This window comes from Polypterus senegalus, chromosome 10, assembly GCF_016835505.1.
Source record: "Polypterus senegalus isolate Bchr_013 chromosome 10, ASM1683550v1, whole genome shotgun sequence".
NCBI lineage: Eukaryota > Metazoa > Chordata > Cladistia > Polypteriformes > Polypteridae > Polypterus > Polypterus senegalus.
The window spans coordinates 26,464,220-26,479,061 of record NC_053163.1 but is presented as its reverse complement, the minus strand read 5'-3'; the positions used below and the strand labels follow the sequence as shown (position 1 = coordinate 26,479,061).

General features: G+C 39.3%; 1 protein-coding gene across 1 annotated transcript in view; it reads left to right on the top strand.

The window, feature by feature from the left end:
* LOC120536976 (tripartite motif-containing protein 16-like protein) overlaps window positions 1–12,684 on the top strand; it is a 37,914-nt gene extending 25,230 nt beyond the window's left edge. The window contains exons 6-7 of the mRNA XM_039765558.1: window positions 3,208–3,273; window positions 7,727–12,684. Coding sequence (XP_039621492.1) covers window positions 3,208–3,273; window positions 7,727–8,268 — 608 coding nt within the window. The 3' untranslated portion in view covers window positions 8,269–12,684. The remainder of the gene's footprint in view (window positions 1–3,207; window positions 3,274–7,726) is intronic.
* The last annotated feature ends 2,158 nt before the right edge of the window (window positions 12,685–14,842 follow it).

Below are 14,842 nucleotides of genomic sequence, written 5' to 3'. Positions count from 1 at the left end.
AACATCATACCAACAGTAAAATATGGTGGAGGTAGTGTGATGGTCTGGGGTTGTTTTGCTGCTTCAGGACCTGGAAGGCTTGCTGTGATAGATGGAACCATGAATTCTACTGTCTACCAAAAAATCCTGAAGGAGAATGTCCAGCCATCTGTTCGTCAACTCAAGCTGAAGCGATCTTGGGTGGCTGCAACAGGACAATGACCCAAAACACACCAGCAAATCCACCTCTGAATGGCTGAAGAAAAACAAAATGAAGACTTTGGAGTGGCCTAGTCAAAGTCCTGATCTGAATCCAATTGAGATGCTATGGCATGACCTTAAAAAGGCGGTTCATGCTAGAAAATCCTCAAATAAAGCTGAATTACAACAATTCTGCAAAGATGAGTGGGCCAAAATTCCTCCAGAGCGCTGTAAAAGACTCATTGCAAGTTATCGCAAACGCTTGATTGCAGTTATTGCTGCTAAGGGTGGCCCAACCAGTTATTAGGCTCAGGGGCAATTACTTTTTCACACAGGGCCATGTAGGTTTGGATTTTTTTTCTCCCTAAATAATAAAAACCATCATTTAAAAACTGCATTTTGTGTTTACTTGTGTTATATTTGACTAATGGTTAAATGTGTTTGATGATCAGAAACATTTTGTGTGACAAACATGCAAAAGAATAAGAAATCAGGAAGGGGGCAAATAGTTTTTTACACCACTGTGTGTGTGTATATATGTGTGTATATATATATGTGTATATATGTGTGTATATATATATGTGTATATATGTATGTATATATGTATGTATGTATATATATATATATGTATGTATGTATATATATGTATATATGTATGTATGTATATATATATATATATGTATATATGTATGTATGTATATATATATGTATATATATATATGTATATACACTGCTCACAAAAATTAAAGGAACACTTTAAAGAAACACATTAGATACATCAGATCTCAATATGAAGTTGGATATCTATACAAATAATGACAGGGCAATGTCTTAGGAACAAAAGGATGCCAAGTCTTTTAATGGAAATAAAAGTTTTCTGCCTACAGAGGGCTCAATTGTGTAGATGCCCTAAAATCAGAGTGAATGAAGATGTGGCAGGCTAGTCCATTTTTTCAAAAACTTAATTTAATTACTCAAAATGCTTTTCAGTATCTTGTGTGGCCCCCACGAGCTTGTATGCATGCTTGACAATGTCGGGGCATGCTCCTAATGAGACGACGGATGGTGTCTTGTGGCATTTCCTCCCAGGTCTGTATGAGGGCATCCCTGAGCTGTTGTACAGTCTGAGGAGCAACCTGGCGGCGCCTAATGGACCGAAACATAATGTCCCACAGATGTTCTATTTGGTTTAAGTCAGGGGATCGTTAAGGCCATTCAATTGTTTCAATTCCTTCATCCTCCAGGTACTGCCTGCATACTCTTGCCACATGAGGCCGGGCATTGTCATGCATTAGGAGGAAACCAGGACCTACTGCACCAGCGTAGGGTCTGACAATGGGTCCAAAGATTTCATCCTGATACCTAATGGCAGTCAAGATGCCGTTGTCTAGCCTGTAGAGGTCTGTGAGTCGCTCCATGGATATGCCTCCAAGATCATCACTGACCCACCACCAAACCAGTCATGCTAAACGATGTTACAGGCAGCATAATATTCTCCACGGCTTCTCCTGACCCTTTCACGTCTTTCACATATACTCAGGGTGAACCAGTGGTGGACATGCCAATTCTGGTATTCTGTGGCAAATGCCAATTGAGCTCCCCGGTGCTGTGCAGTGAGCACAGGGCGCAGTAGACATTTGGGCCCTCAGGCAACCCTCATGAAGTCTGTTTCTGATTGTTTGGTCAGAGACATTCACACCAGTGGCCTGCTGGAGGTCATTTTGTAGGGCACTGGCAGTGCTCATCCTGTTCCTCATTGCCCAAAGGAGCAGATACTGGTCCTGCTGATGGGTTATGGACCTTCTATGGCCCTCTCCAGCTCTCCTAGAGTAACTGCCTGTCTCCTAGAATCTCCTCCATGCCCTTGAGACTGTGCAGGGAGACACAGCAAATCTTCTGGCAATGACACGTATTGATGTGCCATCCTGGAGAAGTTGAACTACCTGTGCAACCTCTGTAGGGTCCAGGTATCGCCTCATGCTACCAGTAGTGACACTGACTGTAGCCAAATGTGAAACTAGTGAAAAAACAGTCAGAAAAGATGAGGAGGGAAAAATGTCAGTGGCCTCCACCTGTTAATCCATTCCTGTTTTGGGGGTCATCTCATTGTTGCCCCTCTAGTGCATCTGTTGTTAATTTCATTAACACCACAGCAGCTGAAACTGATTAACAACCCCCTCTGCTACTTAACTGACCAGATTAATATCCCATAAGTTTCATTGACTTTATGCTATACTCTGATTAAAAAGTGTTCCTTTAATTCTTTTGAGCAGTATATGTATATGTATATGTATGTATATATATGTATGTATATATATGTATGTATATATATGTTTGTATGTATGTGTATATATATATATATATATATATATATATATGTATATATATATATGTGTATATATATATATATATATATATGTATGTGTGTGTGTGTGTGTGTGTGTATATGTATGTATGTGTGTGTGTGTGTATATATTATACTACAGCATATAGGCCCCCTAACCCCGACACAGACTGGCAGGTCGCACAGGTTTTGCCACACAGTTTATTGCCTTCCACAGCACGAAGTAAAGCGCAGTCCCTTATTTGCCGCCAGTCCTTCCACCTCCACTCCTTCTCAGGCTTTGTCCTCTTTCTCCCAACTCTGGCCTTCAAGTGGTGGTAACTGGCCCCTTCTTATAGGGCACCTGGAAGGACTCCAGGTGCCCAACCGAGCTTCTTCTGGCAGCACTTCCAGGTGTAGCGGAAATGCGGCCAAATAGGTCCCTGTTAAAGTCCAGGTGCCCCCTAGTGGTGGCCACAAGCCCCAGCAGGGCTGAGCTTCCATGCTCACAACCCGTGGCCCTGCTGGAAGTCAAGGGGGTTCCCCTCTGTCAGTCCGAGGGAGAAAGGGTCTATGATGTGTGTGGGTGTGCGTTTGTGTGTGTGTATAAATATGTATATATTATACACACATATGCACATCTATACATAATCATGTAATATAGAGAATCTTTTATTATGTTTGTATTTTTTTTTTTTATTTAGCACCTGAAGCTCCTATTTCTAATGTTCCAGCTCCAATACCAAGTCCCAGAGATGCCCTTCTTCCATGTGAGTCTTTGCTTTATTATTTGGAATGCCCAGAGTGATAGATAGTGATAGACAGAGATAGATAGATAGATAGATACTTTATTAATCCCAAGGGGAAATTCACATAATCCAGCAGCAGTATACTGATCCAAAGAAACAATATTAAATTAAATAGTAATAAAATGAAGAAATGAAAAAATAAAAATAAAATTAATGTTAGCATTTACTCCCCCGGGTGGAATTGAAGAGTCGCATGGTGTGGTGGAGGAACGATCTCCTCAGTCTGTCAGTGGAGCAGGACAGTGACAAAAGTCTGTCACTGAAGCTACTCCTCTGTCTGGAGATGACACTGTTAAGTGGATGCAGTGGATTCTTCATGATTGACAGGAGTTTGCTTAGTGCCCGTCGCTCTGCCACAGATGTTAAACTGTCCAACTTTAATCCTACAATAGAGCCTGCCTTCTTAACAAGTTTGTCCAGGCGTGAGGCATCTTTCATCTTTATGCTGCCACCCCTGCACACCACCGCGTAGAAGAGGGCACTCGCCACAACCGTCTGGTAGAACATCTGCAGCATCTTATTGTAGATGTTGAAGGATGCCAACCTTTTTAGAAAGTATAGTCTGCTCTGTCCTTTCTTACACAGAGCATCAGTATTGGCAGTTCAGTCCAATTTATCATCCAGCTGCACTCCCAGATATTTAAAGGTCTACACCCTCTGCACACAGTCACCTCTGATGATCACAGGGTCCATGAGGGGCCTAGGCCTCCTAAAATCCACCACTAGCTCTCTTGGTTTTGCTGGTGTTAAGGTGTAAGTGGTTTGAGTCGCACCATTTAACAAAGTCTTTGATTAACTTTCTGTACTCCTCCTCCTGCCCACACCTGATGCGTGTTCATTGTGAATGACATATTGAATGACACGTGGTGGGCTGGCTTATATTTGGAAGTGAAATACCGCATTACACCTCATTTGACACAAAAGCATCTAAAAACTAAGTAATTGTTATAAAACATTGCACAAGGCAGACTGCTGATAAGGTTTTAAGATTGCACAGGGAGACCGGGAAAGCACCGAATGAAGCAAACTGCCCTGACAGAAATGATTCCTATTCTCGTAAAAGAACTTTCTACGGAGGCGTTACGGAGGAAGGTGTTTAACTATTTCTTGCCTTAAGCCTAATGCTGGGGGATTGGCACCAGTCCTTTGCAACCTTGAAGTGGACTAAGTGGGTTTAAGCATTTTATGCTAAGTTAATAAAAATGTTGGTGGGTTTACCTCACACATTCATAATGGGTCAAAAATTGCTCCTTGCCTTATCTGTATCTTCTTCTTCTTCCTCTTCTTCTTCTTCCTCTTCTTCCTCTGTCACACCCATCACCAGCATGTCCTCTCTCACCACATCCATAAACCTCTTCTTAGGCCTTCCTCTTTTCCTCTTGCCTGGCAGCTCTCTCCCTAGCACCCGTCTCAATGGATAAGCAGGTCAGCTAAGTTGAGTGTACATAATTCCCAATTATTACTTCAAGTGTTTTGCTCATTTTGTCACTTCCCTGCATCTTTATGAGTTTGTGGAGAATCCACTAAGGTATTGGATTTGTGTAAAAGATTTTTGGAATTAAAACCATATAAGATAAGTTGGTGCTTGATTTTACTGCATAATTTCTGGTGTTTTATAATGTTTGTTGCATAAGTCGACTGCGGAAAACTCATGCTATTGGTCCAAGAGATTATGATATGCCAACGCCCACCGTAGAGAGTAACCACGGAGCACACTGCCTTTTATTTCCCTATGTATTGTGCCTGCGTGACCCCACGGTAATACACAAACTATTCCGAAGTGACGTTTGCACTGATTTGTGTATCTCACACCATCATACACCTATATCGTAAGAGCATCCCTTATCTACGATGGAGCATTCGATCAGAAGAAAATTTGAAGCTGGTTTTAAATTAAAAGTCGTTGAAGTGGTGAAAGAAATTGGTAACTGCGCTGCTGCATCAAATTCGATGTGTCTGAGAAACTGGTGCAAGATTAGAGGAGGCAAGAAGATGTTTTTTTGGGTTTCAAGACCCAATTTATACACGAGTATATATGGTACTATGTATTATTTACTGTTTCATGTCTGGATGCACCAGTTGTCATGTCTAATGTTGAACAATATGGTCTGAAATGTTTGTTTATATGTAACTATGAGTGAAATTTCTTTTGTGGGCGGTGTAGTTGTTAGTGCTGCTGTCTGCCACCCAACAGTCGGCCCAAGTGCTGCTTGCGTTGTAATCTACAGTTGTGCTTGAAAGTTTGTGAACCCTTTAGAATTTTCAATATTTCTGCATAAATATGACCTAAAACATCATCAGATTTTCACTCAAGTCCTAAAAGTAGATAAAAAGAAACCAGTTAAACAAATGGGACAAAAATATTATACTTGGTCATTTATTTATTGAGGATCGAATATTACATATTTGTGAGTGGCAAAAGTATGTGAACCTCTAGGATTAGCAGTTAGTTTGAAGGTGAAATTAGAGTCAGCTGTTTACAATCAATGGGATGACAATCAGGTGTGAGTGGGCACCCTGTGTTATTTAAAGAACAGGATCTATCAAAGTCTGCTCTTCACAACACATGTTTGTGGACGTGTATCATGGCACGAATAAAGGAGATTTCTGAGGACCTCAGAAAAAGAGTTGTTGATGCTCATCAGGCTGGAAAAGGTTACAAAACCATCTTTAAAGAGTTTGGACTCCACCAACCCACAGTCAGACAGATTGTGTACAAATGGAGGAAATTCAAGACCATTGTTACCCTCCCCAGGAGTGGTCGACCAACAAAGATCACTCCAAGAGCGAGGTGTGTAATAGTCGGTGAGATCACAAAGGACCACAGGGCAACTTCTAAGCAGGTGAAGGCCTCTCTCACATTGGCTAATGTTCATGTTCATGAGTCCACCATCAGGAGAACACTGAACAACAATGGTGTGCATGGCAGGGTTGCAAGGAGAAAGCCACTGCTCTCCAAAAAAAATTGCTGCTCGTCTGCAGTTTGCTAAAGATCACGTGGACAAACCAGAAGGCTATTGGAAGAATGTTTTGTGGACGGATGAGACCAAAATAGAACTTTTTGGTTTAAATGAAAAGCGTTATGTTTGGAGAAAGGAAAACACTGCATTCCAGCATAAGAACCTTATCCCATCTGTGAAACATGGTGGTGGTAGTATCATGGTTTGGGCCTGTTTTGCTGAACCTGGGCCAGGATGGCTTGCCTTCATTGATGGAACAATGAATTCTGAATTATATCAGAGAATTCTAAAGGAAAATGTCAGGACATCTGTCCATGAACTGAATCTCAAGAGAAGGTGGGTCATGCAGCAAGACAATGAATGACCCTAAGCACACAAGTCGTTCTACCAAAGAATGGTTAAAAAAGAGTAAAGTTAATGTTTTAGAATGGCCAAGTCAAAGTCCTAACCTTAATCCAATCAAAATGTTGTGGAAGGACCTGAAGTGAGCAGTTAATGTGAGGAAACCCACCAACATCCCAGAGTTGAAGCTGTTCTGTACGGAGGAATGGGCTAAAATTCCTCCAAGCCGGTGTGCAGGAATGATCAAAAGTTACCAGAAATGTTTAGTTGCAGTTATTGCTGCAAAGGGGGGTCACACCAGATACTGAAAGCAAAGGTTCACATACTTTTGCCACTCACAAATATTTAATATTTGATCATTTTCCTTAATAAATAAATGACCAAGTATAATATTTTTGTATCATTTGTTTAACTGGTTTCTCTTTATCTACTTTTAGGACTTGAGTGAATATCTGATGATGTTTTAGGTCATATTTATGCAGAAATATTGAACATTCTAAAGGGTTCACAAACTTTCAAGCACCCACTGTACATGTTCTCCCCATGTCCACAATGGTTGGAACTCCAGATTTCCTCCAACATCCTTAAACTTGCATTTCGTTAATCACCAACACTAAATTATCAAGTGTATTCGGAGAAGTAGGTTGAAGTGATATGGAGATGTGATGAGGAGATACAATGGATATGTTGTCAAAACAGTGAAAGGAGTGGAAGTACAGGAGAAGAGAAAATAGAGGGAGGCCAAAGCAGAGGTGGATGGATAAAAGAAAAGAAGATCTAAAGGAAAAGGGACTTGACTGAGGAAGAAGTGCAGGACCAAGCTGTTCGGAGAACTTCAATCAAGCACATCAACTCCACACAGAAGTGGGAAAAGATGAAGAGGAAGAAGAAGATCCTGGGATGGACTGGCGTCCCATTAATGGCTGGTCCTCTCCTTGGGTTACATGTCTCCAGGACAGGCACCCGCTCTGTAGGACGCTAAATACTTTAGAAGATGACAGGAGTTGTTTTTGCATGGGTTAATTCTGCCTGGTCGTCATGTAAAGTTACAATTTTCCAGTACAAATTGCTTTTAGCTTAACTGTCTTTTTTTCCTTTATTTCTCCCCTCAGATGCCCATTCTGTCACTCTGGACCCCAACACGGCCAATAAAAATCTTTACCTGTTTGAAGGAAACAGGGAGGTGACGTGCATTAATATGAGAAGGATTGTGCCTGCCCACCCTGCCAGATTTGACAACGTCTTTCAAGTTCTCTGCTCAGACGGTCTTTTTGGCTCTCGCTTTTATTGGGAGGTGGAGAGATGTGGACAAGGAGCAGTTATAGGTGTTACATATGTTGATATTGATAGAAAAGGCAAAGATGCGAGTTGTATCATCGGGCGCAATGACAGGTCCTGGAGTTTGTTCTGCTCAGATTCTTTTTGCTCTGTATATCACAATGATCAAGAAGTCATACTAAATGCCGCACCTAGTCATCGAATTGGGGTGTACTTAGACTGGCCAGCTAAGTGTCTGTCATTTTATAGCATCTCACAGCAGACAAGCTTACTGTACAGATTCAAGACCAATTTCACAGGGCCGCTGTATCCTGCTTTTTCTCTCTATCCAGATTCCCGTGTAAGGATCGTTCAGTTAGACTCACCTTTTTGTTGAGGATGCCCTAGAACACTATTGACTGATTTCACTGGTCGTCTAAAGCCCTTCAACTTTCCTTGCACTTACACACCATTATAAACTGGTCGCCATCACCTTCATTCTAGCGAGGAAACATATAAGACAACACTTGCCCTCTTTTCTTTAGCTTGGCGTGTAAGATGTATGGCTGCAGTCCCCCTTCACTGATACTTATCCCTAAACTTAAAGGGTAAGTTTGTGAAGAAATAACTTTGACTTGAAAAAAATCAATCATGGTGTATATTAATTTGCTATATAAAATTGCATTTTTTTTATAAATTTTAAAAGCAAATTTAGGGCGTAAGGGTACAAGGGTCCAAGTATGAAAAAAAAAAAAAAAGGTGTAAACTTACTAAGTATGTTCATTACGTTGCACTATTGGAGATTAATTTGCATCTTGTGATTGCACAAATCTTGTAAAAGAGTGTATCCATGTCACTTTAGAAAGGAATAAAAAATGAAGTAGGCGATCTGTAAAATGCTGCCATCTTAAAAAAAAACAAAAAAAACGGCTATGTACCTCATCGATTATTTCTCCCTTCGCACGACCTTTCAACCCTCCAGTGGTGTGGTTTCCTCTGTCTCTTTTAGTGAATTCTGTACATGAATTATCATCTTGAGAATCGATCCCTTATGGGTATGCTTTCTTTCAGGATTTAGACAAATAAGCTATCATTTTAACCACGACGGCGAGGATAATCACTAAGCCGTATTTGTTCCAGCTGGAATCCACCGATGAGGCGCTCCAATAGATCAAACAGAGAAGAATGGTGTGGAGAGCAGAATCGGAGAGACAGAAAGAACAAAATATACATCTGCAAGGTAAGAAGTGCAACAAACAAGTGGTGATTGTGAAGATGGTGCACATGTGACAATTGAAAGACTTTGAATCAAGGAATTGTGTCTTTGCTGCAGCATAAGGGTACATTCTGCCGAAAAACCTTGTTACTGATGAAGACAAATTGTCAGCTATCATTAATCATGGAGTTCTGGCAACAATTTTCCCACTTTCCAAAATTAAACTGGAAGAAACGATCAAAGCCTGAAAAACCAAATGGGCAACTTTTGTTTGAGTAGGTTTAGCTATTGATCCTATTTTTTGCAGTGCTAAATGCTTACTTAGTGTTGATGCGTGAGAGATCTGAATGACTGTATGGAGATTATTGTTAAGTACACGGACATCTGCCACGCAACCACTTCAAACCCATGGCGCTAGATCAGTGAAACAGCACCACTAGTGATTGTTCTGCCTTGCCGCCCTACAGAAGAAGCACTCGTCTCTACCGTATTTACTTTGCTAGTATGTGACATTTCCATTGTTATTATTCTACAATTCATCCAATTTCAGTTAGAGCTGCAATTAAATAACTCGCCTGAAACATGTTTGGAACTGCAGTTGGCTTCCATAATGGCCGATTGGGGAAACATTTTCTTTTCCTCTTCGGCTGCAAGTAGTCATCCACGGAGAAATGAGTGCTGCAAACTTGTAGGCCTACTTTCGGTGGGGTCTTCTGTTTGAGTGTTCATATCCAGTGCAAACCATGAAGTTCAGGTGCGGAGGTTGATGAAACTGGAACCACTTTGTTTTTTTAAGTTTAGGTTTACACCCTGGAAATGATCATTTGTCTAACCATTTTCTTGTAGAACCAAATTGCTGTAAACAGCTTCAAACATGTGTTTTTGGCAACTTTTCTTATTTATATCTAAACTCCTCCCATAATGGTAGCTTGTGAGCAGGCAAACAAACAGGAAACGTATTTCCTCAGGGAACCTGCGACAATGTAATTACGAGGGGCAGTCAAAAATTTCCCTGAATTGTGATATAGCGAGAGAGTAAGAGATCAGATTACGCACACACTGTTCTGGAGGGGAGAGCAGCACATCGATAGACCAGTTACAACAGGTCTGGATTGGTTTTGGCGTGTAGTATTGTTTTAATTACCGTTTGGTTGCGCAACATGCACATGAACTTGATTTTAGCACGTTGTTCGAAGTGAGACATTGTGCCGAATGACTATGCACACGTCTGACTCAAATGGTAATTAAAACAGTACTACCCGCCGAAACCAAAAAACACCTGTCGTAACTGGTCTGCAGACATGCTGCGCTCCCCGTAATCTGAATTCTCACTCTCCTGCAATATTACAATTCCCAGAAACTTTTTGACTGCCCCTCATTTTTGGAGTTTCTTTCCATCATCATTCATTTTCATAAATGCGGAAGTCACGTTTTTTAAAATCAAAACTCTGTTGCTTCAAAGTGGATGTTCTTGGTAAGATGTTGAATCTTTTTCTATTACCTATGGACTTTTGTACCCTTTAGCCCCATTATAAGCTACAAGAACAGACGAGACATTTTTAAATTTTGTAAAAAAAAAAATGCTTCTCATTTTTATGTGGCACATTAACATATACCATAATTGTGAAGAAATAACTCGTAAAATACCAAACTTATCCTTTAAGGTAAAAAATTAAGTTTTCAGTGCAACTGCTACACTGGGCCAGTCTTTGGAATGAAGACCGCATTCAATCTTTAAAGCCAGCAGCCGGGCTTACATCCAGGTCCCTGTAAGAGAAGCAAGGCGGGCTGCATGTGCAATTAGCCTCACGGTGCCTTCCTTAAAGGAGCCTGAGACCACCGCTCCCCCCATAAAGAGGGAATGTTTGCTTTCACTATTATCATCAGTTGGTGATTACAGCAGCAAAATAAGAATTCTAGTAAATATCACATACTTTTGTTGTCATCTTCAATGTGTGCAGAAGAGGACAGCTAATATTGTATTACTATTTTTTATCATTATCATCACCATAAATGATCTGCATAAAATAAAAAAGTAATAAATAATACTTTTTAATTATTATTAATGGACACAAAAAAAGACAGCTAATGCATTATGACCATTAGTATTCTGAACAATCTGCATCAAATAAAGTAGCTAATACTGCATTATAATAATTATTATTATTATCATCCTCTAAAAAAAAAAAAGCTGTTAAATGTTACTTTTCTTTCAAGTTGTTTCAGTTTGTGCAAAAGAAAAATACTGCATTTTTATTATCATTTTCACATTAAACCATCTCCATTAAACAAAGTAGCTAATATTGGATTATTGTTATAATTATTATAATCATCATCATCATAAGTATCCTTCACTAAACAATTTATACAAAAGAAAAAATGAATAATACTATTTTTTTATTATTATTCTGCACAAAATAAGACATCCTAAACAATGTGCATCAAATAAAGTAGCTAATACTGCATTATAATAATTATCATCATACTCTTAAAAAAAAAAAAAAAATGGTGTTAAACTATTAAATTTTACTTTTCTTCCAAGTTGTTTCAGTTTGTGCAAAAGAAAAATACTGCATTTTTATTATCATCATATTAATCCATCTGCATTAAACAAAGTAGCTAATGTTTTATTCTTATGATTACTTTAATCCTCATCATAAGTATCCTTCACTAAACAATTTGCATAAAAGAAAAAAAATAAATGTTTTTTATAATTATTCTTCACAAAATAAAACATCCTAAACAATGTGCATGCATTAAAAAAGTAGTTAATACTGCATTATTATTATTATTATTATTGATAATATTAATCTTCACCATCATCCCCTAAACAATTTGCATAAAATTATAAAAGGTAATATTTTTATCTTCATCATCAGCATTAGTTTCTTCAACAGCTAATTTGTATTACTTTTATTACTAAAAACCTGAAATTGTTTGTGTAAAATAAAATCTAAAATTAATAAATATGGCATTGATTTTACTACAGTAAATATTCATCATCACCATCATTCTGAGTGATTACACCATTATGTCAAGTTTTATTTCAGTTAATTATTTTTATTATTGATGAATCTGGACACTTCATCGACATAAATGGACGCAGTAACTTTAAGGTGGGAGGGGGGACTTGGATAAATTGGAATGCACCAATTAAATGTTGCAAAAATTTGAAAAAAAAATGCACTTGGCCAATCGGAGATGAGAACAGAGGAGTTGGGAAGCAGTAAAACTTGTCAATTATCATAACAGACACTCACAGGGTGACTTTAAAAAACGGAACCACCAATCCCAGGGCCCGGGAGGAAATGGAGTAGGTGGAGCCACACATTGGGACTGTTTGAACACAACAGCATCTGGGTCACTATCAAATGAGACAGTATTAATTGTACCCGAATGACACCAGTGCAGGTATATCCATGGTCGGCCATCTCTTGGTCATCTACTGTTCATTTCCCAGCTCAGGGAGGATAATCGGCATAACTTGACCTTTTCCAATTTTGACTGAGAGATCTTTGCACCAATTATCACAAAAAAAGGTTGAACTTGTGTACACACAAGAAAGCAATAATAAAATGTCTACTCATTCCTTTATAATCATTGGTCAAAAGTAATTCTCTGCTCTTGGCTTTGTTTTCTGAGTTTTGGTTTATGTTTATCCCCAGTTAAAGGTAGGCTTGTTATGCTGGTTTGCCCCTCCACTTTGGTTTTCTTGTTGTTTTGTCCTTTATTTCATGTCGTATTCTCTCTACAATTCTTGTGTACCTCCACCTTGTGGTGGCAGAGCACCAAAGTATTTCATGCTCGCAGAAAAGGACCACGGTGTGTAAAGGTTTACATGAGCAACCACAAGATATAACCAAAATCGAGAGAGAAGAAAGCATCTGGACAGAGAGCGGCATCCTTAAGCTCATTGTGGGGCCTGAGAAAGCTGGGAGAAGGCATCAGCTCAATGAATAGAGCTGAACAAAGAGTAAGTACTCCGTCGTGAGACTACGTTGATTGGAACTTTGGACTTATGGGTGGAGTTTGAGGGGGGCGGTGTCAGACAAACCTAGAAAGAATAATCGTACAACTATACTTGTATATATTAACATCATAGCACAAGTCGCATATCATAAATGGTTTGTAAGATAAAGTTACAATATAACCCTCATTTAAAATAGCACGTTTAGAACTTGGAAATTCTGAAAAGTTCCACTGATGATATTAGAACAACAATAAACATTTCTCTTTTTGTCTACTTATTGTATATGTGGTAACATAAACTCATTTGGTCTTTTCATTAAGTTAGAAAATGTATGCGTGGCGTCAAGTGTTCTGAGATTGGGATTGCTCCTGTGAGTCACTCTCCAGTCCATTGGGGAGGTTGCCTTTAAATTATATATTAGTGATAACACCTGTGGTTAAGGTGAGGATTAGGGGAGGCTTATCTGACTCAAGTCAAGTAAACCAACTGACAAAAACCTGCAATCCAATTAGCTCTCCAGTGAAGCTACTGAAATGCGGAGTTGTGGAGATCTGCAGCTGGACACATCTAGCTCTGGATAAATGCATTTAGTAAAAGGATGGATTGATAGAAAGTTAAAGTATTTTGTTTTTTAATTCACTTTTTTGTTTACTAATTTGTCACAGGAGTTTGATCAGACCACCTTAGTGCTGTTTGTACAGGCAGCACATTCACTAGAAGACACAGAAACACGTGCGTGCAACGTCACTTAAATAGCTGCTTGAGGGCCTGTTTGCCGATAGGAGCAGCAATTTTATATGCTGTAACAATAAATATATATATATATATATATATATATAGTTTTCATCCATTTCAATATCTACTCCACTGATGAAGCGTAAATTATACGTATTGGATGACAAGTCCTGGTGGATCACGCCTGATGATGTAGTGTGGTCATATTGGCTTTCTGTGTTTGCTTCTTCATTATGATATTTTGGCAGAAACAGAGCAGTTGCATTGCTCCCTGCAGTCATTTACTACATAAGTTACAGTCAGGAAATGGAAGGATGGAAATAAAACACAGTATACTAGCACGGAATGGCTTAATCAGCAATATTTAATTGCAAAGACTTAATGACTCAGACAAAGCAATGAATGTAGCAGGCAATTAAAATTCGTAAGAAGCTCGTTACGGCAGACCCTGCGGCACCTGTGGCTCACAATGGAGATTTGTTGTTCTGAAAGGTAGTGCAGTATTGAATGCTACCACTAGAGGGGGACATTAAACAAACATTTGCCACAAAGCCAACACAGTGTCACTTCCAAACATCCACACAACTTGCTAAGATTGCTTATTCCCGATTGCAGTTATGGCACTAATATTATTGGTGGTATTCATAAAACTTAATTCATACTTCAAAGAATACTAAACAGTTTGCAATGCTATGAAATAATGTCATAAACGTTCAAAGAGTTCATTGAATGAAGCAAACATTCACCAGGATATCTACAGAAATGGGTATACAGGACTATTATTTTTCTTTTTATTGGACGGAGTTTCTTGCTGTAGTATTAAAAGGCAAATTACATTTTATTATAACCTAAATATGGTGCTGGCCAGGTAGAGCTGCTGCCTTGCAGTAAGGAGGCAGGGGTTTGTGTCCCTGGTGTTCCCGGGATGATGTATGCATGTTCTTGCTGTGTCTGTGTGGGTTTCCTCTCACAGTCCAAAGAAAGGCTGACCTGTGTGTGTGTGTGTGTGTGTGTGTGCGTGTGCACGTGTGTGTGTTTTCACCCTGTGAT